Raw genomic sequence first — 22,824 nt, forward strand, 5'->3', positions numbered from 1 at the left:
AGGAGTGCCACAAATTAACCCCACTTCCTTCCCAAGGGCCACTCTGATCCCCTTCCCCTGCCTGATCTTTGGCTCTTTCTGTTTCCTTCCCTGTGCTTCCTGCCTGATTTACTGCTTTGCTTTCTGCCCTATCTATCTCTATGGTGCCTGTCCCCTCCCCAGTCTGCCACGTATCACACACACAGGCTGTGGGTTGGCCACATTGGCCAACTTCCCCCCACTGTGCTGGGGAAGTTAAAGGCATGCAGGTTCTACCTCTCTGTGGGCAAGGGGGAACTAGAACCCTAGGGCATCTTTACATGTGCTCTGGGGTGGGCAGGGGGGCACTTAGAGTGGCTCTCAGAAGCCTCTCTAATTAAAGTGCCTACAATGTCTTTTGTGTTCAGTATCACCACTTCAAAATGGCAGTGGGTAAACTTTAACTAAAGTTTGTTCAACGAGCTTTAGTTTAAGCATCTCTACCACCGTTTTGAAGTGTGGGGATGCTGAATACACATGACAATGAGGCTGCTGGAGTATGCTAATTAGTACACTTTAGCAGGCTTGATAAACTGAGTCTGTTCCAATGCGTGCTAATTAGCATGCATTGGAACAGGCATCTGGCATATTTATAGGTCACCAGAGGTCACGCTCTGCTAGACTTGGTCTGGGCCAAAGGAGATGACCTGGTGACTGACTTAAATATAGAGGGAAGTCTGGGCAACAGCAACCTTGAAACCATCATGTTCACTGTCTGACGTAAGGCAGACAAATCTTATAGCAGGATTGAAGTCTTGGACTTCAAAAATGCAAATTTCAGCAACTTAGGTCACTAGTAGGGTAAGTGCTGTGGGACCAGGGACTGAAGGCAAAAGGTATGCATGAAGAGTGGTTGCTCCTTAAGGACACAATCCTTGAAGCACAAAAGAAGTTCATTCCCATGCAGAGTAAAGGTAACAGAAGGGTTGGGAAGCCCTCTTGGTTAAACAGGGAAATCATGGTCCTCTTAAGAAAGAAGAAAGAGGCTTATAAAAAATGGAAGCTCGGGGTAGGCCCCAAGGAGAACTATTCCACAATGGCCTGCATTTTCAGGGAACAGATAAAACAAGCTAAAGCAGCAACCAAACTTAGATTAGCAACAGGGATCAAGGACAATAAGAAGTCCTTCTTTAGGTAAATAGGGAACAGGAGGAAAACAAATGGGAGTGTGGGGCCATTGCTCAACATCTCAGGACAGCTGGTTACTGGTTCCCAGCAGAAAGCTGAACTCCTGAATGACTACTTCACCTCAGTCTTTCACTGGACCAAGGGGAAAACCATGCCAGGTAGAGTATAGGATGAGCATGATGGGAATAATCACCTTCCTACTATTGCTGTAGAATTGGTGTACGACCAATTAAAAAAATTAGACGTATACAAGTCAGCAGGACCAGATAATTTTCATCCGAGAGTGCTGAAGGAGCTGTCCAAAGTTATTGCAGAACCCCTGGCAAAACTCTTCCTCAACTTGTGGCACTCTGGAGAAGTGCCTGAGGACTGGAAGAGGGCCAATGTTGTGCCTATCCATAAGACAGGCAGGAGGGAGGACCCGGGTAACTATAGGCCAGTCAGCCCAACTTCCATCCTAGGGAAAATCTTAGAAAAGTTCATCAAGGAGTCTATCTGCGATAAGCTTGCAGAAGGTAGGATTCTGAATGACAGCCACCATGGCTTCGTTGCGGGCAGGTCTTGCCTTACCAACCTCATCTTTTTCTATGACCAGGTAACTTGCCACCTGGATACGACAGAGCAGGTTGACATTGTATACCTTGACTTCCAAAAGGCCTTTGATCTAGTATCCCACAATGTTCTCACAAGAAATGTGGAGGATTGTGGACTTAACTCCGAGACAGTCAGGTGGGTGAGAAACTGGCTGCAGGATAGGACCCAGAGAGTCGTAGTGAACGGATCTGTGTCATCCAGGCTAGAAGTGGGCAGTAGTGTCCTGCAGGGGTTGGTGCTCGGTCCAGTACTTTTCAACATCTTTATTAACCATTTGGATGTGGGGGTGAAGAGCTCACTGGCCAAGTTCACGGATGACACCAAGTTATGGGGAAGTGTGGTCATGCTTGAAGATAGGCTACAGATACAGGCAGACCTAGACAGGCTAGCAAGTTGGGTGGATTGGAATCTAATGAAGTTCAACATCGAGAAATGTAAAATGTGCCATCTCGGGACAAGCAACCCCCAACATACCTACAGGCTTGGCAGCACCAAACTGACTAGCACCATGAATGAAAGGGACCTGGAGGTAATAAAAGACCACAGTATGAATATGAACCAGCAGTGCAATGCTGTAGACAGTAGGGCAAATACTACTCTGGCATGCATCAATCGATACATCTCCAGCAAAACCAAGGAGGTGATTCGTCCACTATACTCAGCACTGGTGAGACCGCAGCTGAAGTACTGCATCCAGTTTTGGGCACTGCACTTTAACAAGGATGTGGACAAGCTTGAGAGAGTCCAAAGAAGAGCCACTCATGTGATCACAGTCTTATACAACGAGCCATACGAGGAAAGGTTGAGGGACCTGAGACTCTTCAGCCTAAGGAAAAGGCAGCGAGGGGACCTGGTAGCAGCTTACTGCTACACTAGGGGAGTACACCATGGGCTCGATAAGCAACTGTTCCCCAGGGCACCTGAGGGGAAAACCAGGAGTAATGGCCACAAACTCCTGGAAGATCGATTCAGGCTCAACATTAGGAAAAACTTTTTCACAGTCAGGGGGTCCAGGCTGTGGCATAAGTTCCCTCCAGAGGTGGTACAATCACCTACCCTGGAAATCTTCAAGAGGAGGCTAGGCAGTCACCTTGCTGGGGTCACCTGACCCCTAGTTATCTTTCCTGCTTGGTGCAGGGGACTGAACCCAATAATCTTCTGAGGTCCCTTCTGGCCTTACCATCTATGAATCTAGGTGCCCCAAGTGTCCAGCTTCCCAGGTGAATGCCTTAACCACTGAGGCATGAGCAACTGGTGCCGCCTGAATCTGGGGGGGCACCTGCAGAAACCGTTGATAGTAGTGGCCCTGTCAGGGGAGGCACCAGCCCTGCCGACAGCATCAGTCGTTACAGGAGGCACCGGCCCCATTGGGGAGGAGGCATGTGCACCCCCATGCACCCTCTACCAGTCACCTATACACTGAGGTGCTAGAATTGAACTATGGGATTGTGCCCTCCTTAAAAATCTAATACCCACAGTTGTGGGTACAGCTAAGTCAGGATTTGGACATGGGAAGAATACCCAATTCCTGTTGTGTATTAGGGGAACCTTGTTCCCTAGCAGCTTGGTCTTTTGTTATATTCTGCAAGGTAACTACCATGTGAACAACACAGGTTACATTTTTTGTTCAAATAACTCCGAAATGTCACCAACTGCAGGCATCCCCTCACCCCCACCACTCACCAGCCTGTCATTAAAGCCTGCAGGCCACTGAAACTCTGCCCGCCAAAAAGCAGCTCCATTTCCTGCTATCATTGTTTGATTTGCTTTTCACTGCAGGAACAGGCACCTGTCACTCCTTCAGACCAACAGAGGTGAGAATGCTGTCTGTACTCAGCAAAGGGGGAGTGGGTTTGAGGCTGCTCTCTTCCCATTGAGAAACTTGGCAAATCAGCAATATTAACTTGCACCAAATATAGCCCTGTCCTTGCTGACAATGAGTGATGGGGCAAAGGCAGACACTGGCTAGCTGTGTGTGGGGGCTGAGCAGAGGTGAGATGAGAGTTTTTACTGTGGGCTGCAGAAAGCTGCAGGCCCTGCTGTGCCTTTGATCAATGTACCCTTTTTGTCAACCTCAATATGACACAAGCCTCCAAGCTCACTCTGAGTCATGGCTGTAGCCAACTCATTTAGACTTGTACTTCCTTCCAGCATCTAGCTGTGTTTATAGTGCGTATCTTTATACAGAAGCCATGGCACTGCTGTACATCTGAAAGGAATTTCTTCTGCCAAAAGGACCAAGCCACTCAGTCATTGACAAAAACTCAGAAAATGAATTCATTTCTAAGGAAGGGTTCTAATAAAATTCAACTTCCTGTGAACAACTTACAAATCAAACTGCCAGGCTGTTTGCTGCTTTGCAGCTCCCTCTCCCACGCAGTGCTAGACGGTACATTACAGACTCTGCTTTTCTTAGATACTGGGAGAAGCTTTTAGAAAAGAAAAAATGCTGCCTTGCATGTTCTTTAGGTTACTTCTGCTGTTGGTCAGATGGGTTTTACTGACCAGATACTGAAAACACTGAAAGGTTCCTCTGCTGCTGCCTTGGACTTTGGTTGGAAAAGAATCAGGCCAGCACAAAAGCTACTCATTAAGGAGTGTTTATTGTTCTTAACAAATTTCAAGTGCTATATGAGTTACTGGTAGATTATTGTGGCTCAGAGATTGAGGCTGGTGTGGGACTGTTGCTTGCCCACCCAGGATAGGTCACTATGAAGACCTTGTTCCCTCAGCACTGGCAGTGAAGCAGAATCTCTCTACGCTACCATGACAAAAGTCACATTCAGAGTATTACTGAGGATGAAAGGATGAGCTCAGCTGCCTGCCAGTATGCATGCTGCCAAGGGCAAGTGAGGCTACTGGTTGGAATTCAACCTTGTCCCAACAGGGCACCCACAGTGGGAGGACCCTGCAACAGCACATCCTGTGGTTTGGCCACAGTAGGGCTTGGCCCATCAAACTGTGCTCAGAAGGAAACATCCAAAAGATGGACACACATTTCTCTTGAATGCAACAGTTCTGTGGAGGCAACTCTGAGAGGAGCTGCTGGAGATGAAGTTGTATGTTGCTGGGAAGATGAGGAGCTGTAGTAGTCTCCATCTGCACATTCAACACATTTGGTATATGGTACAGAAGCAGCCTGGAAGGCATTGAGCTCAGAATAGCTGACAGGCTGGAGAGAAGGCTGAGAGAATTGTTGGTCTCTGTGTGAGTACAGTATGCTGGGTGTTACTTTCACAGGCTCTATTCAAAGACTGAGAGAAACACTCTCCCTGAACCTCTGATCCTGTGAGCCAGGGGTTTTTCTTTCCTGCACATGAGGCAGCCATTTCCACTGGTGATAATTTAATGAAGGGTGCTACTAAATCAGAACAGCAGTGCTTAAATCCACTCTGCTGACTTTACTGAGAGCAGGGCCATTGGCATTGTAGGAGATTGCCACAGTCCCTTCTTGAGATGTTTATTACAGCTCTATGAGAAATTAAAGCCACACTCCTGAGAGCTGCAATAAGAGCTCCCTGACCTCTCAGATAGGAATGCACACCTATTCTGAGCCAATTCACCAGAAACAATGAGACAAAGGGAACACTGTTTTCCAGTGCTACGCATCACATAAAATAATCATCCCGGTCAATTAAAACCTCTCTGTGGATTCCCTACTCCAAGCTTGGTCAAGAGCAGTGATTAAAACCTGATTTAAGGGAGCAGACAGAGGGGCTGATCTTACTGCAGCTTAAGAGTTGCTGCTTCACACTGATGTAACACCTAGAGGGAGTGCAGCCTGTCAGGTGAGCACAGAGAAGTGGGATTACTGCTTCCTGCAACAAAGCCACTTGGCAGGTATCTGCAGGCAGCTGACTAGGGCCACCTCCCTCCTCTAGTTTCAGTACCACTCCAAATATCTTACAGACACAAGAGTTCAGCTCAGCGGTCAAATCCAGAGGACCCCAGATAGGGTCATGGTGTTTTTATTTAGTACTCTTCTGGGAGAGGCCAGCTGCCTGTCTTCTCACAAGTAAAGTCAACTGGAAAGTGATTTTGGAAGTGAAGTGTTCTGGTTCCCAAGCCTGAGATGTTCAAATAAAGTGCCTGGTGCCTTTCATCATACCCCAGAGCAGAGCAACATGAAATAACGCATCCCCTTGAATTTTTACTGTTAAGATGAATATCCTTATGCTTCCCCCTGGAGGCTTGAAGTACATTACAATAAACAAGTCTTCTTCCAAACCTGCACAGTAGCATCCCTGTAGTCCTGTGCAGTGGAGGGCAGGCAACTAAGAGGGTAGAGGGCAGGGTAACTCCCTAGACCGCTCAGCCTGCCCTGGGATGACAGCCCCCTTTACTAGCATGGGAACAGTAGCACAGACAGCTACACACTCTCCCTGGCAATGTAGTTTAGAAAATACAGTCTCTCTTAGATTTTTAAGCCCCTGAAGCACTGACTTGTCAGCACTGGAAGCCCCTTTGTAGGGAAGAAGATCCTGAAATGCTAAAGCCCACAAGCCTGTGGAGTCCTTTGCCTTCAGTGCTGCATAGCCTATAAGGTTATATGCACATTTTTGCCACTTGTACAGCTGGCAGCAGCAGACTCAGCAGTCCTTTCCTTACTGCCCAGTCTGTCTGGTCCCTTACACCTGCAACCCCATGCAGCTGGTACCTCCCTGCCAAGTATCTTAGCCAGCCCTATGTCTCCAAGATATCTTCTTTTCTGTACCTTTAGCTCCCTAATCTCCCCATTTGCTTTAGACTTCTCTCCTGCTCCTCCCCAAGAACCTGCAAGCACCACTAGGGCAAAGTACTTGCTTTGCCTGGTCCGAACAGGTAGGGGGCAGTATGGTCCCGCAAGCCAGGTAGAGCACTATGGGTGCCTAAGCACGTGCACTGAGGCTGCTCCGACGTGCTGTAATTACAGGTGACCCTCACCATTCGTGGGGATATGTTCTCGTATCCCCCACAAATGGCGAAATACACGAATAAGGCACTGCATTCATGAACGCGGTCTGTGTTCATGAACACAGTGCCCCCGGCGGCTGGGGAGGTGGCACGGCTCCGGCAGCTCCAGTGGGAACGTGGCAGTGGGAGTGCGGCGGCAGCAAGTGCAGAACTCCTGTAAGTGTATAAAGTGTATTTAACATGTGGGTTCAGCATTCACGAATATTTGAAACCATGAATGCCAAACCTGCAAATAGCAAGGGTTTCCCATAAAGCGCATCAAGTATCACGGAGTGTGGTTATTAGTGCGCTCCATCAGACTCCACTGTCACATGTATCAGCATCCCTGCGCTGAAAAATGGTGACAGGGGCACTTTAACTAAAGCTCGTTAGACAAATTTTAGTTAAAGCACTCCTGCCACCATTATTCAGTGTGGGGATGCTGATACATGTGATTCTCCAGGAGCTTTAATTAGAGCGGCTCTTGGATCCACTCTAATTAAAGCGCCCCCCCGCCACTCCTGAAGCATGTGTATAAACACCTTATAATTCTGCATCCCCGAGTCTCTTCCTGCCTCTGCTACTAATCACGAGTCACTTCACCCTCTGCACCACCTACCTATGGAAGTGCTTGGCACTCCATAATGGAAGGCCTAGGAGGTATTATTATGGTCAGATGCTTCTTCTGTGGCACCATGCGCATCACCTTTACAGCTTGTATGCTATGGCTTAGATTATCTCCTTTGTGTGAAGCTGGTTTATGCCTGTCCAGAGCAAGCCTTAGGGGTGGGCAACATGGGTGACTGACTCCCCAGAACGCTGTGGTCAGGAGGGGCACCACACATACAGTGTTACCTGTTTCCCTAGGGAGCCCTTGTGGCCCTCCCAGTTGCTGCCAAGCCAGCTAGGCTGCCCTCAGGGGGAGGGAGGGAGGGAGGGGGCATCGGGTGGCAGAGTGGAGGGAGGACACCCACCTCCCTCCTGTCTCTGTGGGCTGCGAGCCTCCCTTCCTCTAGAGTTAGGCAGCTTCCTCTCACCCCTCTGCCTCCAGTAGGAGCTGGCTGGCTGCCAACCTCTCAGCTGTGGTGGTGAGTGGCAGTGGCAATAAGAATGGACAGGTGGGGAGGGGAGAGGAGGTGACGGTGGTGGAAGAGGCGGTGGTGGCAGGGAGCTTGTGCACAGCAGTCCCCAGCCAGGCTCACTGCAGTTAGCGGCTGCCTGCAGAGCAACAGCACTTCCCCAACTCCTGTTGCCCTCACCACCATGCCCGGGCAGTGCACAGCAGCCACCTCACTAGGAAGGGCCTTCACCAAGGAAGATACACGAGGATGAAGACATGGTGCAGGGCGGTGGTGATGGTGAGGCTGGCAGCGGGCAGCTGGCACACGTGGGGGAGCGGCAGAGGATGAGGTGCAGCATTTAGGGAGCCTGTGCTGTGCTCTCCAACTGTCTTTTGCTTGCCTGCATGCTCAGCACCACTGCTGTGGGTTTCAAGTGTTTCTCAATGGGCTCTGAGCTGAAGTGGGAGCTATCTTGCCTGGGTACCACTGCCAGCACCTTTTACTCAGGGTTGCTGCTCTTTGCTGGGCCATGGCCACCAGGAGAGGTGCTGGTGGTGGGGGGAGTTTGCCCAGGGAGTCATTTTCCCTAAGGCTGGCTCTGTGTCTGTTCATGGAGTAAACTGGCCTGAAAAACAATGAGCTGCCAGAGGGAGGGTCTCCTTTGACCCACCCCAGCCATGTACGATATTTCCCCAGGTCTACAAAATCTCCCCAGGAGACAGTTCCAGTCTCTCTTAACTATACATCAAATTTCTTTCCCTCTGTTTCTCTTCTAGATTTTAATTATATAACCACATTCATTTTAATTCTGTAAACTCCCAGACGAGACAAATAGTAGAGAAGATACTATTCACAATGCAACCCAAATATCATACTACCCTGTATGGTCCCCTGTGACACTACCTAGGATCACTGCTTCAGTCTATATTACTCTAAACATTCCCGAGGATACCTACTTAAGTACGAGTTGCATTCCATATTATCCTGCACTCCACTTGTGCTGCTGCTCAAAAATGATGCTCCACTCTCTATTAACCTCAAATCCCCAATGCTGTATTTTCTACTGCCCAGAGTGACTTTTAAACCAAGCCAATTAAACTGTGCTACTCCTGAACCATGCTTGGAAGGAACACCTGGTGCACTAGAAGAGGGGACAACAATTTATTGCTGCCAAGCTTCACAAGGTGCCTCGAACAGATTTCTGCAGCCTGTGCTCTCACATTTGTTCCACTAGCAGAAGGCTAGGGTAGGAGTGCCTGTACCTGGATTTAGCTTTGTGAATATACAGAAAAGTCATATGTGCCAGTGTCAGAAAAACTCTGAGTAAAAACAATACAAGGGACCATTGATCCCTTTAAGGATTTAATCCCATTAAGGATTAAATCCCTTTACGGATTGCTCTGGGGGTTACATCCCCAGAGCAATCCTTAAAGCCTGGCCCCATGGAAAACAGAGCTATGCTTGCTGTCATGGGTGGCTTCAGAGAAGAGTAGTGAGAAATCAATCCCCTGGAGGCTATGGTAAGGCAAACAAAATGAAAACATATGAAGGAAACTTAGCCAGCTATGTGAACAGCAGCAGGTCATGGTTGCCCAGAGTAAAAAATACTGGGGCTCATGTAACACTGCTTGGGTAGCAACAACATGTCTAGGGGCAGATCAGCAGCACCGTTTTCCTCCTCATATCTCAGTCAATACAACAGTGGTTACGAAGGCAAATAAGCCTTTACACTCAAGTCCTGAGGAGCTGGCGCAGCTGTAGGACAGGAAGCTGGCAACCATCTTGCTTTGTGGATCACCTAAAATAGCCCACTGAGTTCCTCTGGGAGGATCTTTTCAAGTGGGGAAAAATGCATTGAGACAGGAGTTCAGCACAAGCAATCTAAAAACCTAGAAATGCTTTGCTTTGCAATTTGAGTATGTCTGACCTGAGAGTTCCTGGGTGGGAAAAACTATGGATCCTCTGTAAGCCTTATGACAATATTGCTGGGTTGCTTTCGTATTTCTACAGGAACTTGGATACCAGGGTTCCCTTAGTACTGATAATATTCCTGAAGATGTGTTAGGACAAGGACAAGGAGAGGGGGGCAGGGAGGGAACAGGCCTATTTGTTATGCCACTGGGCATAGGCCTAGGCCCACCAAGTCAAACTATAATCCTCCCTTAGGAAGGAGATCACTGAAGACATAACAACTGATTTCTTGGGACAAACAAGAGAAAAACAGGGAAAAGGAGCAAGGGTCATAGGTTTATAACAAGTACACCAAAGGGGGACATGGAGCAGAAAACACCAGACAGTGCCCACTAGCCCTTGAATGAGTCCAAGGAGACAGTGGGCATTGCCCAATGAAACTCTTTCCAGAGACATGAATGGACGAGGGACAAAAAAACAGCCCTGCAGTCTTAGGGGTTCTTACAACCAAAGCTTCCTTCCCGGTCGGCTATATTGTGAGGTTAGCCAGGGCCAAGAGGAGGTTGACCAGGAGGTGTTGGGACATGGTGGGGCCATGGATGGGGAGTGCATAAATGAAAAAGTATGGGGAGCAGTGCAGCCAGAACCTCAACACGAGGTTCTAGAGGAGGAGGTGAAGAGGCTGAAGCCTGCTGCACGTCAGGCATATGTACACCAGGGTGATCCCTCTGCTTGTAGAAGGGGCATGGAACAGGAAGATCTGCTTACCAGGTTGAGGAGCCCTCCCCCACCTCCCAGTAGTGGCATCCACTGTCGATGAATACGTTGCCCACTGCACCATAGCACCCAGTACCACTGAACCTCTCAGGCGTGTGGCTCTTTTTCAAGGAGCTCTCATCTTTCTCCATTTGCAGCCCATCGTTGGAGATTTTCAGCTTTTTGTGAGTCATCTTGGGGTCCAGCTTGAAGGGCTGACCTACAAGGAAGACAGAAACACAGTGATGGTTAGTATTGCTCCCTCACCCACTACACAGGCTGAATATTGGCAGGCAAGCCCGTGTTTGCATTGTTACGTATTCTCTTCTGCCCATTATACCAAGTCAGAGAATAAAATGCACTGGCCAGAGTGTTTCACTCTCTCATCAACATACCAGAATGTTCATACAACCACAGTCTACTTTAGCAAACTCCAAGAACTCTAAGTTGCCCCAGCACTGGTTGCTTTCCATTAGGCCAAGGCTCATTTGCCTGCCTCAGTCTACTGTAAAGAGCTGATTGCAGTGCAAAAGACCCCTCCAGTGTTGTCTGTAAACCTAGCATAAGACTCAATTTCTTCCCACACAACTGTGTTGGTGAGTGAGTGAGTACAAGGTTATTGTTGCCAAGGTTTATAGTTCAAAATGTCTTGTGGTAACAAACTGAGAGAAACCTAGTGTTTTACATATAAGAATCAGTAGGGCTGGATTTCACCCTTCTGCAGAAGCTACCACAGAGCCTATGAAGTTCTTGAGTCACACCAAAAGTGGAGCTTTAGAGGGAAATACATTTAATTATAGTATTTATTCAAATGATACACGTGTTAGTCATTGCAGAAAGGGTGGAAACATTCCTCTAAGCTTCTGATTTTCAGCAGGGAGACATTTATCTTCAAGTGTATAAACAACTCTTGCTTATCCAGAGGTCTAGTGGACAGGGCACAGGACTGGGACTCAGGATGCCTGCTTCAGACTTGCTGGGTGCCTCTCAATGAGACACTTAACCTTTCAGCCTCCCTGCTTGCAAAATGTGGACAATAGCCTCTTTTGTAAATCTGTCATGATCCAACTATGAAGAATGCTGTGTTGCTGATCAGTAGTACATGCTATGATCATCTCAAAAGGGATGCTAGGAGGGACAGGGGGAATTACAGAACCTTGGGAACAACCATATCCTCACAGTAGGAACAGCATTCTTTGGCCTTCTGGAGAGTGTGAAAAGTGCTCTAAAGGAAATAAGGGAATGGCTCCACATAATGGAAGTGAAGAGAAGTGAAAACAGAATCTAGACTAGCTAAGTAGTTTGATCTGTACTCTTAATGAGAGTTATATGGGAACACTAAAATGAGAATGGGCCCTTAAATGCAATCTGAGTATGTCTGATTGCTGGTGCAATTTCACTCAATCATAAAAAAAATATTGCAGCATCTAACTTATCCTCACATACTCACCTCCAGCAAGTGCAGGTTACTCCTATGTGGCACATATTTTGTTATTATATTTTACAGAAAACATGCCTCTATTTTCTCAGGACTTGATCCATTGCCAACAGAAAATCTTAGCTTGTGTTGCCTACACATAACAGTCTGTGCTCGTAACTCTACTTACAGCAACAAATCAAAGGCATAAAATGGAGTTCAGGTTCTCTGAGGCCCTACTCAAAAGCTGATACTTCCTCAGCTCTGTGGCATTAACTTTCACCAGTAATAAGTGATCAGAAACCAGTTCATACTGATCAGAAATTAGTTCACCAGTTCGTGCTGAACTTCTGTTCTGTAACAATTCAACCTGTTCAGAACAGTTCAGCATGCATGGACTAGTTAAAAAATGGCAGCACCTGGCCTAAGATTTGCCTCCTCTCACTCCCCTCCATAAAGAGCGGATGTGCATTCTGCTCACTACCGATCTAAATTACGCAGCTTACACAAAACCACAAAGCTTAGATCAATTCTGCCTTGGGTTTTTTGAATGTCTATACCTAGCCAAAGAGAATGCAGACTCCAGCATTCTCAATTAACAGGACAGGTTTTGAAGGATCTTCCAGGTCTTTTAACACTGCTTGGAAACACAACTGAAATTCCTCTATAACATTACCAGTCAACAAAAACCAAGCTATTTCCTAACTGAGCCACACTCACTCTTCTGCTTGCTTTGATAAAACCCTTCTGAAGATTCATTACAGTCAGGGAGCATCTGGCCTCACTTGTATTGTAACACATCGCAATCCAGAATTGTCTTTTCTGGGAACTAGCTCTATAACATCAACAATAAACGGTAATGATTTTCTGGAAGCCTCTGATCTTTGCTATTCTGGAAAATATATATTCTTCCTGCTATAAATGAACAGCATCTGATTCTGTACCAGAGAAAGGTAATGACTTATTTGACTCTGTACAGCCTCATCACAATACAAACTCTTACAAAGCAACAGTTTCTGAGTTTCATTTCTTTAGGGGATAGGTGGGGAATATATTGCAAAGATACTTGTAAAGATAGCACAGAATTCCCCTGCTCTCCAGATTTGATAAGGCTATCTAAAGTTTCAACAGCAGCTCCCAGAGCAGAAAACACGCACAAAGCACTCAAACATGACTGCACTTCAAACATGTAGTGTATAATTGCTAGGGATCATGGTTTTCTCTGGTTTAAAAAAATTCCTAATTTTCAGTTAAAAAAAAAGTGACCCCAATTCCACATTTTTCCATGATTTAAATGAAACACCTGTCTCGATGCAAGATCCTCAGGGGTGGCCATGATGCCCCTGGTGGCTCTGTGACCGTGCAAGCTCTGCCCTGAGGGCACCCTCTTGTCTTTCCTGCCACATCTTGCTGATTAAAGTAATAAATAGGGAGGCTGTCCTCGAGTTACAGCTCAGTCACGGTCCTGATGGACCCCCCTAAACCCTGCAGGTTATTGATCCCCTTGACGGGCCCCGCTCTTGGTAGGTGACTCAGGGGTCACCCCAAGCCTTATGGGCTAGATGCATGGCTCCAACCACCCCTTTACCATGCCCCATGCCTTGCGGGTGTCACACTGCTGTTATGCTTTTTGGGGCCTTGGCCTACTTGGACTCCGCCCCTTTGATATGGCTACGCCTTCTAGCCTGTGATGTAATCTTTTTTATGGTATATCTAGCTTTTGCAAACTATATCTAACTGAATACTTAAGGCAACTTACTGATGCTGGGAGGGGTGTGGCATGTGTGTGTTAAGAGATGCTTGCAGAGCACAGCGTGTGGGATGCGGAGGATTCCTGGAATGCCTCCCTAACACCAGCAGGATAATGTCTCCCTGACACTTGTAAGATAGCAAGAAGTTCAGAAAAAGGTCTCATTATAATGCTAAAAATCACACCCCTGGGCAGGGCAAAAGTATGTTAATGAAACATATATGTATGTAAATGAAATACATGGCTAAAACATAGGTATAGAGACATGCTCAGTAGAGAACGTCTTATGTCAGTGGCTTGTAACCAATCACTGAGTGATACACTTGCAAACATATGTATAAAAGGTACCCAAAGGTAGAAACCGGTGGTGCTTGCTTTGCAAACGATTGCCAAGCACCCCTCTCTGCGCAGACTGGAAACAATAAAGATTAAGTTGGATCCTCCACCCCTGTGTGTTCATTGGCAATAGCGCACCGGGCACGAACTCACACTGTCCGTTGGGGACAACACCTAGACCCACTGTGTTGGGCCTGGCTTTGAGACACTAGCCCACAGACTCCTTTTATTACTGGGCCCCTGGCTGTTGCTGCTCGTGCCCCACAGGTGCTGAGCTCTCTGACCCCTTGCAGCTCGCGCCTCCCTGGCACCGGGCTCTCCACAGCCCCTGAGACTGCACCTTCCCTGGCACTGGGGCTCTACACAATTGTGCGCCCCAATGAGGCCTCCTCCTCTCCTATTAGGCTCTTCCCAGTCCACCAGTGTACAAACAACAACCAAAGTATGAGCTCCTGGGCTGTAATGTAATACAAACAGTGCAGGGTACACTCTGTCTCTTTAAAAGAGGCAAAGGTCTCCCTGAGCATTAAGTGCCTCACAGCCCAGGGTACCTGATGGTCTCCTGGAACTCCATTAGTCCTGTAAGCAGCATATCAGGCGGCCACAGCGTCTCTGGGCAGTTCTTCTCTGCAGGAACTCCTTCCCCTGGCAGATGCTGGGGAACTAACAGCCTCTAGTCCCAGACCTGGGGTTTATATGTGCCCAGGGCCCTGCCTTCTTTCAGCCAGTTGACTGGGTGCAGATGCCAGCTAATTCCCTCATTATCTTGCTGCCATGGCAACCTGCACCTCTGGGTGTTCTGTCTGGCTCCTAGGGCCCTCTCTCTAGGCAGTTTCTGCCCTTAAAGGAGCAGGCACATCTTAGTGCCCTGCGGCACACCACTATATACTTATCTATATATTAGTGGTGTTTCATTGAAATCACAGAAAAATGTGGATTTGGGGTTACATTTTTTTAATCGAGAATTAGGGATTTTTTTAAACCAGAGAAAACCAGGATCCCTGGATTACTGCTCAGGAAAGCGAGTCCCTAATGGCACCGGTGTGGCTTGGAAGTCCCTGTGCAAACTGGTGTTGCCAGTGCACTTCAGGTGCTGGTCCTGCATAGGGTGGCCATTGGTTCTGTTTTATATGGGACTGTCCTGTTTTTAAACCCTTTGTTCCCTGTCCCTTTCTAAATGAAGAATGGACGGCAAAAATATTCTGTTATTCAGGTCGCTGGTGGAGATACATGTCAATCATTTGTCCTTGTGATTCTATTGGCTGTGCCTAGAGGTAGGGCAGTGCACAGCCAGGAGAAGCAGGGTTCCAAGCCAGCCATGGAGGGAGGGAGGGACAGACGTGTTTTTTTTTGTGGTGGCTCCACCCCTCACTGCTGATTGGCTGAGGAGGCTGGTGGTCCTTCCCCCCATCAAAGGGATGTCCTGTATTCTGGGGATGGGTCTGTGGCCATCCTAGTCCTGCACCAGGCCTTCCACATATACAGCTTGCTGATGTTCCTCAATCACATACCACAGCTACCCCTCCCTCCCCACTTATTCTAGCCCTGATTTCCCCACACACAGCTGTGCCAAATCTCATCAGCCGTCTGAAAGCTCCTCTATTCCTGCCGCTGTTTGGATACCACAATTACAATACGTCTCACCCCTAACAGCCAAATCTTAACTAGTACTGGGAGAAATCTGGAGCTTTCAGTCTGGTGCTCACGCCAAAAGTCTGGGAGTGGGGGAATGGCTTGGCTTGAACCCAAGCAGATTTTTTTTTTGTGAAAAAAGATTGTTTTGGATCAACCTAAAATGTTCTGTTTGACAGGAAATAAAACAGCTTGCTTTAGTTTTGGAATTATTAAATCTTTTTGTTTCACAAAACTTAATGTAAACCATTTTTTAAAGAAAAGTGTTAGAGGGTAAAAAGACAAAAGAATGTTTCATTTTGAAACCACTGAAAGGAAACATTTCAGCTTGGAAACAGTGAAACAAAATACTTCAACGTTTCTTAGTGTCCCTCTCCTCTCTTCTTTTGCATTGACAATTTTGTTAATTTGACCCAAGTTCACAAAAGATTTTGGTTCCCCCAAAATTCCATTTCATAGCAAATTTGGTGTTTGTAGCAACAGTGCTAACCCCAACCCTCTTCAGAGGAGGAGCCTTACTACTGGCAGGGCCTTCCTCTGCAAGGGAGGTGATGCAGCAGTGAGAATTAACTGATCAGTGAATCTCAAGGCACTTAGTTTAGAAGGAAAACACACATTAAAAGGATTTACTTCTTTCCCCTGAAGAAATATGGGAGAGGACAGACTGTACCTGAAGGAGATTCTAACAGCTTTGGCCAGGCTCAAGGTACCGTAACAACAGCATATGGACACCTGGGGCCTGTCTGCATGCTGAAAGGTCATGCAGTAAACCACAACACAGCCACTCAACATACTACCGCCATAAATATGTAATGTAGGCCCCATCTACACATGCAGGTAAAGGTGCAATGGCATCTAACGCACGATTCACACAACTGCACCTCCTCCTATACCACATTGTGGAATTACACATTAGATGCCATCATGCTTTACTGTCAGTGCAAGACAAGCCCAATTCTGGGCTCCCCCAGCACTAGAAAGAAGCAAGCTCCTGCAGTTGGAAGCCCCACAAACCCCAGTTAAGGAACTCCCAGTTGTGGAGGTGCCCCATGCACCCCTGGGGCAGAGGGATTGCGATCCCCTGCCCTGGGGTGAAGGAAACCCTGGGGGTGGGTTGAATGCTGCAGGGGAGATCCCCCGAGCCCCAGCAGTGTGGGAAACCCCACAGGGCCACAGGATCACTGAAGCGGTGATCTCCCTGCCCCGGGCCAGATCTGGCCTGCCAAGTCATTCTATATGGCCTGCGGGGCCCCTAAAAAATTTAGAAAATTAATATTTATCTGCCCCTGGCAGCCTGTCAAAAATGACAGGAGCCTGGGGCAATAGGACCCAGGGGAAGCTGGCAGCAGCACCCTGCAGCCCAGCAACAAGGCCTGCCTGGCCCCGCCCCCCTCAGCTTCACCACCCCTGCCTCCCCCACAACCAGAAGCCTCTGCCTACCAGACGCTTCTGACCTGGGATCCTGTGACTGTTCCCACCTCCCTGTGCCTGAGGAAAATTCAGGTAAGGGCGGGGAGGCAAAGGAGGACTGTGGGTGATTGCCCCAGTCCTCAGGGCTGGGTTGGGCTGGGCCAGGCCAGCTCCTGCTGAGTCCTGTGGTTGTGGCCATGCAGCCAAGAGCCACATGGTGCTGGAGCGAACAGTGGGGAGTAGGGGGGGCAGGGAAGGAGGGCAAAGGCAGCTACAGGAAGTGGGCAGTGGCAGTGAGCGGGCTCACAGGAGCATAGCAACAACTGAGCAGGAGCACAGGGCCGGCACCAGTGTCCCAGGGCCAGTGCTGGCGGGGCCCAGAGTGGTGTGCAGGGTCCAGCACCAGCTGTGCTAGAGGGGGGGCAGGGGTCCCATGCTCCTGCTGCCCTGCTCCGGGCCCCCGCCAGTGCTGGCACCAGGATACTGGCATGGGCCCTGCACTCCCGCTCAGCTGTCACTGTGCTCCCGCGCACCTGCTCACTGTCACTCGACCCCCACCTGTAGCTCCTATTTTCCCGCTTTCCTGCCCGCTACCAGCTACTCCAGCACCACGTGGCTCCCAGCTATATCACCGGATCATGGGAGCATGGGGCCTGTGCTGGTACCCTGGGGCCAGGAGCAGAAGGGGGTGTGTGTGTGTGTGTGTGTGTGTATATATGTGTGTGGGTACAGGGAGGAAGGGACAGAGTGTGTCTGTTCGTAGGGTGAGTCCCACATGCACACACCATACACATGTACCCACACCCTCCTCACACTGCCATACATGCAGACACCCATACCCCCTCACACACTTCAGCCACCTCCCCCCCACAACCCCCTATAATCCCCATATCCACCCACACCCCACATATCCACATACACACCTACATGCTCCCTCACCTCACACCCACAACCCCCACGCTCTCCCCCACCTCACATCACCCCCACACCCTCCTACAAACCTATACTCACTCCCCCATACCCCCCCCACAATATACAAGAGTAAGACTTCATTTTAAGCTATTGTGCTATCACCTCTAGGTACACTACACAAACACGTGTAAATCAGGACAAAAATATTTTTTTGAAATCAAATTAATGGATGTTGTACATGTTCTCTTTTTAGAATATAATTTGGTATTTTTCTGGTTCTGAGATGACAAAACCCCTTGCTGGAAGCAGTGCTTCTGGGGTCAAGAGGAGGGAGTTATGGTGGCAAAGGTCAGAGGTTAGTGGGTGGGACTTCTGGTCACAAGATGGCAATCAGGAGGTGGGGCATCTGTCAAGGGGCGGGGATTGAGGGTGGAGAGGGTCTTCTTTGGGGGTGACAGCTTGCCGAAACTCGGTAAGTGCCCCTTGAGCTGAAATAATTGCCTGCCCCTGGTCGAGGGGTTTCCCACACCCTGGAACCCTAGGGATTGTTATGTAGTGACCTCCAGGGTCCAGGGTTTTCATGCACCACCAAGCCCTGGGGACTGTAGCTGTTTTGATCCCAAGGGTCTGGGGAGTTTTACACACCTACTGAGCCCTCAGGGTCTTTGAGTTTCCCACACACCAGAACCCCAGGGACTGCAGCAGCTGTGATCCCCAGGCCTGGGGGTTTCATGCACCCCTGAGCCTTGGGGATTGTGGTTATCTCGATCCTCAGGGCCCACGGGTTTTATGTTGGGCTCAGTGCACCCCTGTGGTTGGGAGCCCTATAGCTGTTTGCTGTCAGCTGACAAAGTTAGCACACATTTTTGAGGTCTAACTTTATAGCTAATTGGAACTTTTTATTGTGTGATAGCTACTTTGCACACATAGCTGGTCTCCAGGTAATCATGCAATTAACTAGTTAATTATGCAATACCTGTAAGGTGTAAAGGGGGTTGTAGCTACCCATAGCCCCAGGGCAAGGTAGGTGCTAAGACACATCCCAACACGAGCTTTTGGCATGAGTCCAGTGCTAACCAGAAGAAGCTACCTGTCATTCTCTTGGGTTATAATGTACACAGAACAAATGTGCCATGTTTTGATGTAGCACTCTTTGGAGCAGTTCTTTGGGGGTGCAGTCATGCCCCATGTAGGAGTACTATACAAGAAAGATCCTGCATGATCTCATTGGACTACATTCAGGAGACCAGAGTCCTTATCCCAGCTTGGTCACAGATTTGTTGAGTGAGATTTGGCTATTAACCTCTCTTCTCCTCTTCCTGCCCAGTTTGCTCATCTGTAAAACATGGATAGTAGCACCTGACTAGATCAAAGCAGGTTGCAAGGGTTTAGTAAACACCTTTGGTTAGGCACTATTTTAAAGTACTGGGTATTACTGAGACTACAATAGCTTCAGGCTGAAATGAGGGGCAGGCAGGAAGACAGGAATCTTCATGGAAGATCAATGATAATGTGACTTGTGACAACTGTTGATTAATGGGCCAAAAGGCTCAGAGGGGCCCCACAGTGAAACACTGGCTCACCGAAGGGTCTTCTTTTTTTTTTATTTTTTTTTTTTACAATGTTGGTAATTTTCTCTTGCTTCAAAATGAGAACTGATTACAAGGAAAATAAGGGTTCTGGCTGGAGGGGTGCTAGCAACAGCAGTACACAGCTTCAGCAGCAGAAGAGAAATGGTTATTGCACTCATGATGAACTGCAGGGGGAGAGATAAGAACAACTTATAATGAGCCATCCTTCCCTAGGATATAACTTGGCCCATCAGTCTTCTCCGTGTAAACAGCAGAGGCAAGGGGGTATGGCAGCCTCGATATCTGTTTTGGCTTGACACTTGCAGAAGACCAACTGTATGCATCTGTGGGATGGCATCCTCTTGAAATCTGCATGCATGAGCCACTGCATTGCTCCTTCCTAGTTGTAAATAGAGCTGTCCTTACACCTTTTTTCAACCACTCATGATTGGTGCATGCTGACAGCCATACCTGTTGTGCTTCTCTTCCATCCACCTCCAACAATAGGCTAATGCTAGAGATGATTGAAAAACGGAACATTCCCTCTCATGGGAAATTCCAATACTTGGATATTTGTTTTCACGTCGAATCAGAAAGAAAAGCTGAAACACTGAGACTTCCTGTGGAATGTAAACACCTGAAGAAATCTAAATCTTATGTTGAGACATTTTAAGTTGGGCCATCATTAATGTCTCCATCTGGCTGAGCTCCACTAGTGACTCCTGGTAGTTGTATTTTATGCCTCCAATCCTTCCATAAGCTATGATCCCACAGTCATGGCACCACAGCCATAGAGATGCCATGACAGCTCAATGAAGGAACTGCACTGAATCATGGCAGTCAGCAGTGCAGTCAGGGAGCAATACTCATGGGAAAGAAGGGAGCATGTGGGAGGTAGGACTACAATTCCCAGGAGTCTCAGCATCAGCACCAGCAAAAGGAGCCATTAATATCAGCCTGAAAGAAAATATCCTATTTCCATCCTGCAGGTGGAAAACCCTGCCAGGATCATTATCTCCATGTGCAGAAATTCAATGTTGACAGGTTTTTCATTTCAAATTCTTCACTTCCTCCTATATCCTCACCACATAGTTCACAGAGCCTTCACTTCACACCACTGTACCTCAAAGCACTTTGCAAGAAGGGCAGGGGGGAGGAATAAGTGTTACTATCTCCACCTTCAGTTGAAGAAGCTGAGGCTCAAGGAGGTGAAATGACCTGGCCCTGGTCATTCAGCAAATCAATGTTTATAGAATCCAATTCCAACTGTACCATGCTACTTCCTCAGCAAAAGATATATGTCTGAATATTAAAAAAAGGGTGACATTTTCTGGATAGAATCTCCACTTTTGCCAATAAGCTAAACATTTTTCAATTTGTAGTTGCCAAGATTCTACAAAAACTTCCATTTCAGGGTGGAGTGGGGTCCAGATATCAATAATTTCTGCTGCCGGAGTGGAGAGAAGCCCCAGTAGGAATCTGGTCTCATTGTGCTGGTTACTGTATAAACACAGACAGTCCGTTCCACAGTTCTGGCCTCAAACAGCTTCCAACCTAAGTCAAGACAAGTCCCGGCTCAGGGTACTAGGAAAGGAAAAGGGTTGGTTTAAAACATTCCCTCTTCTGGGTCAGTTGAGGGTTCTGACACTTACGCTGTGCCTCCCATATCTTACTGTGGGCCCTGGGAAACACACAATAGCTGAAGTACCCTGTGCTCTGGTTATATTCCCTTCCTTGAAATGCCTCTGGCCTATTTCCTGCAATAGGAATAGGAGGCTCGCTAGTGCAGAGCCATTATGCTGGCTATTTGCCTGCCTGGAAGGTCCCTACACTGAGATATTTTCTAGGAGTTGAACCGCTACGTTTTTTTTACCCCCTGTAAGCCACTTTGAAGCAGGTTTTGGGAGGCAGATCACAATGGTCTATCAAGCCAACTATGCTTGAAAAGCTCCCTAAGGTATGGAATCAAATGTCTTTCATTGTCAGTAAACTTGATTGGCCGTGGCTAAGTAGCTAAATTAAAATCTCCCTCAGGTTTCATTATCTATTAGGTGGTGGAAGAAATTTTATATATATTTAATCCTACAATTTCCCCACAATGAGAAGACTAGATATTATTTCCATGGAGGTTTGTCTAGCTTGGAATGCAATGAACTGATTAGGCTAGTTTTTTGTGCATCTACATGACCATTTTCTAGCCTGCTCTCTGCCAGAGCAGATCCATCTCACTGAGGCACATATCCTCTAGCTCATGGTTTTCTTCCTCATCCTCCACATCTCCTTCACTTGATTGCCCAGAGAGTCATTTTCGAAAGAAGGGGCTCAATAAGGCCTAAGCTGGGTGTAGTGATTAGAACTCAGTGTTAGCAAGTGAGAGAGATGCAGGTTCAGATGCTTTCTGGACATAGAGGCCTCAAACCTGGATGTCTGGTTTCCTTCACAAATGTCCTAACCACTAAGCGTCTAACATCCATTAGCCACGAGTTTTTAGCCAGATATATCTTTGGGGTTTAGATGCAACTATATGTCCACAATGTGCCTGCATAGATAGCTGTATACAGCCTACCTATGCCACATGTTCAGTCTACATACGCACACATCTCCACCGTGTAGGGGAAGCTGAATTGCTACCTGTGCATAAAGGCAAAAATTGCTACATAATACCGCTAGAAAACTAACATTTAGACACACAAAGGGGAGCAGAATTCTTTAGAGTAGGGGTCAGCAACCTACAGTTTAGGGGCTGAACCTGGCCCGCAAAGAAGTCCGATCTGGCACGGGGGGGGATTGGTGGCACAGAGCTGTGCTGTACTGTCCACCTTGCAACAGTTCTCCCATTTGCTGCAGAGCCTGGTTCTGTGCCACATCTGTGCTTGCCCTTGCTGCAGAGGGGCTGAGGATTGGCAGTGAAAGTGCAGGCACCACTTGCAGCCAACAGCCAGGCCTGGGTCAAACAGGGCAGCTGGTGCCACCAAAAGTATCGTTCTCCCATATTCAGCTGAGGAAACTGAGGCTCAAAGCAGGTGAAATGACAGGGCACTTTGTACCTGAAAGCTTGTCTAGAATCTCTCCCAATTGTACAGGCTCCCAATAAAAGATATCACCAAAAACCAACCTCCAACCCCTCCAAAATAACAAAAGATTGCTTCTTGCATATTTCATGGACTATCATGCTACAACAACCCTTCAACTGCATTTAACCAGATTAGTCAGTCAGGTGCAAACACGAGGGTAATATTAGATAAGAAAAGTCTGGAAAGCTTTAAAATATGGCCTTTGAAAAGCAACTCACCTGCTATGGTCTGTGCTGTTTGGTGCAAGTGAGCATTTATTTTTCTCTGTGTCCAATTTGCAAGACAATTGGGTTAAGAAGCCTTAAAATCAAGCTGCAGGTCA

At 47.7% G+C, this 22,824-nt stretch overlaps 1 protein-coding gene across 2 annotated transcripts in view; it reads right to left on the reverse strand.

Annotated features, from left to right (window-relative positions):
* The window catches only part of MID2 (midline 2), a 386,515-nt gene that overhangs the window by 14,721 nt on the left and 348,970 nt on the right, over window positions 1-22,824 (reverse strand). For both annotated transcript variants that reach the window (XM_025213243.1, XM_006031563.3), the window contains one exon: window positions 10,413-10,620. In XM_025213243.1, coding sequence (XP_025069028.1) covers window positions 10,413-10,620 — 208 coding nt within the window. The remainder of the gene's footprint in view (window positions 1-10,412; window positions 10,621-22,824) is intronic.

Source organism: Alligator sinensis, unplaced genomic scaffold (genome assembly GCF_000455745.1).
Source record: "Alligator sinensis unplaced genomic scaffold, ASM45574v1 scaffold414_1, whole genome shotgun sequence".
In the NCBI taxonomy this organism is placed as follows: domain Eukaryota; kingdom Metazoa; phylum Chordata; order Crocodylia; family Alligatoridae; genus Alligator; species Alligator sinensis.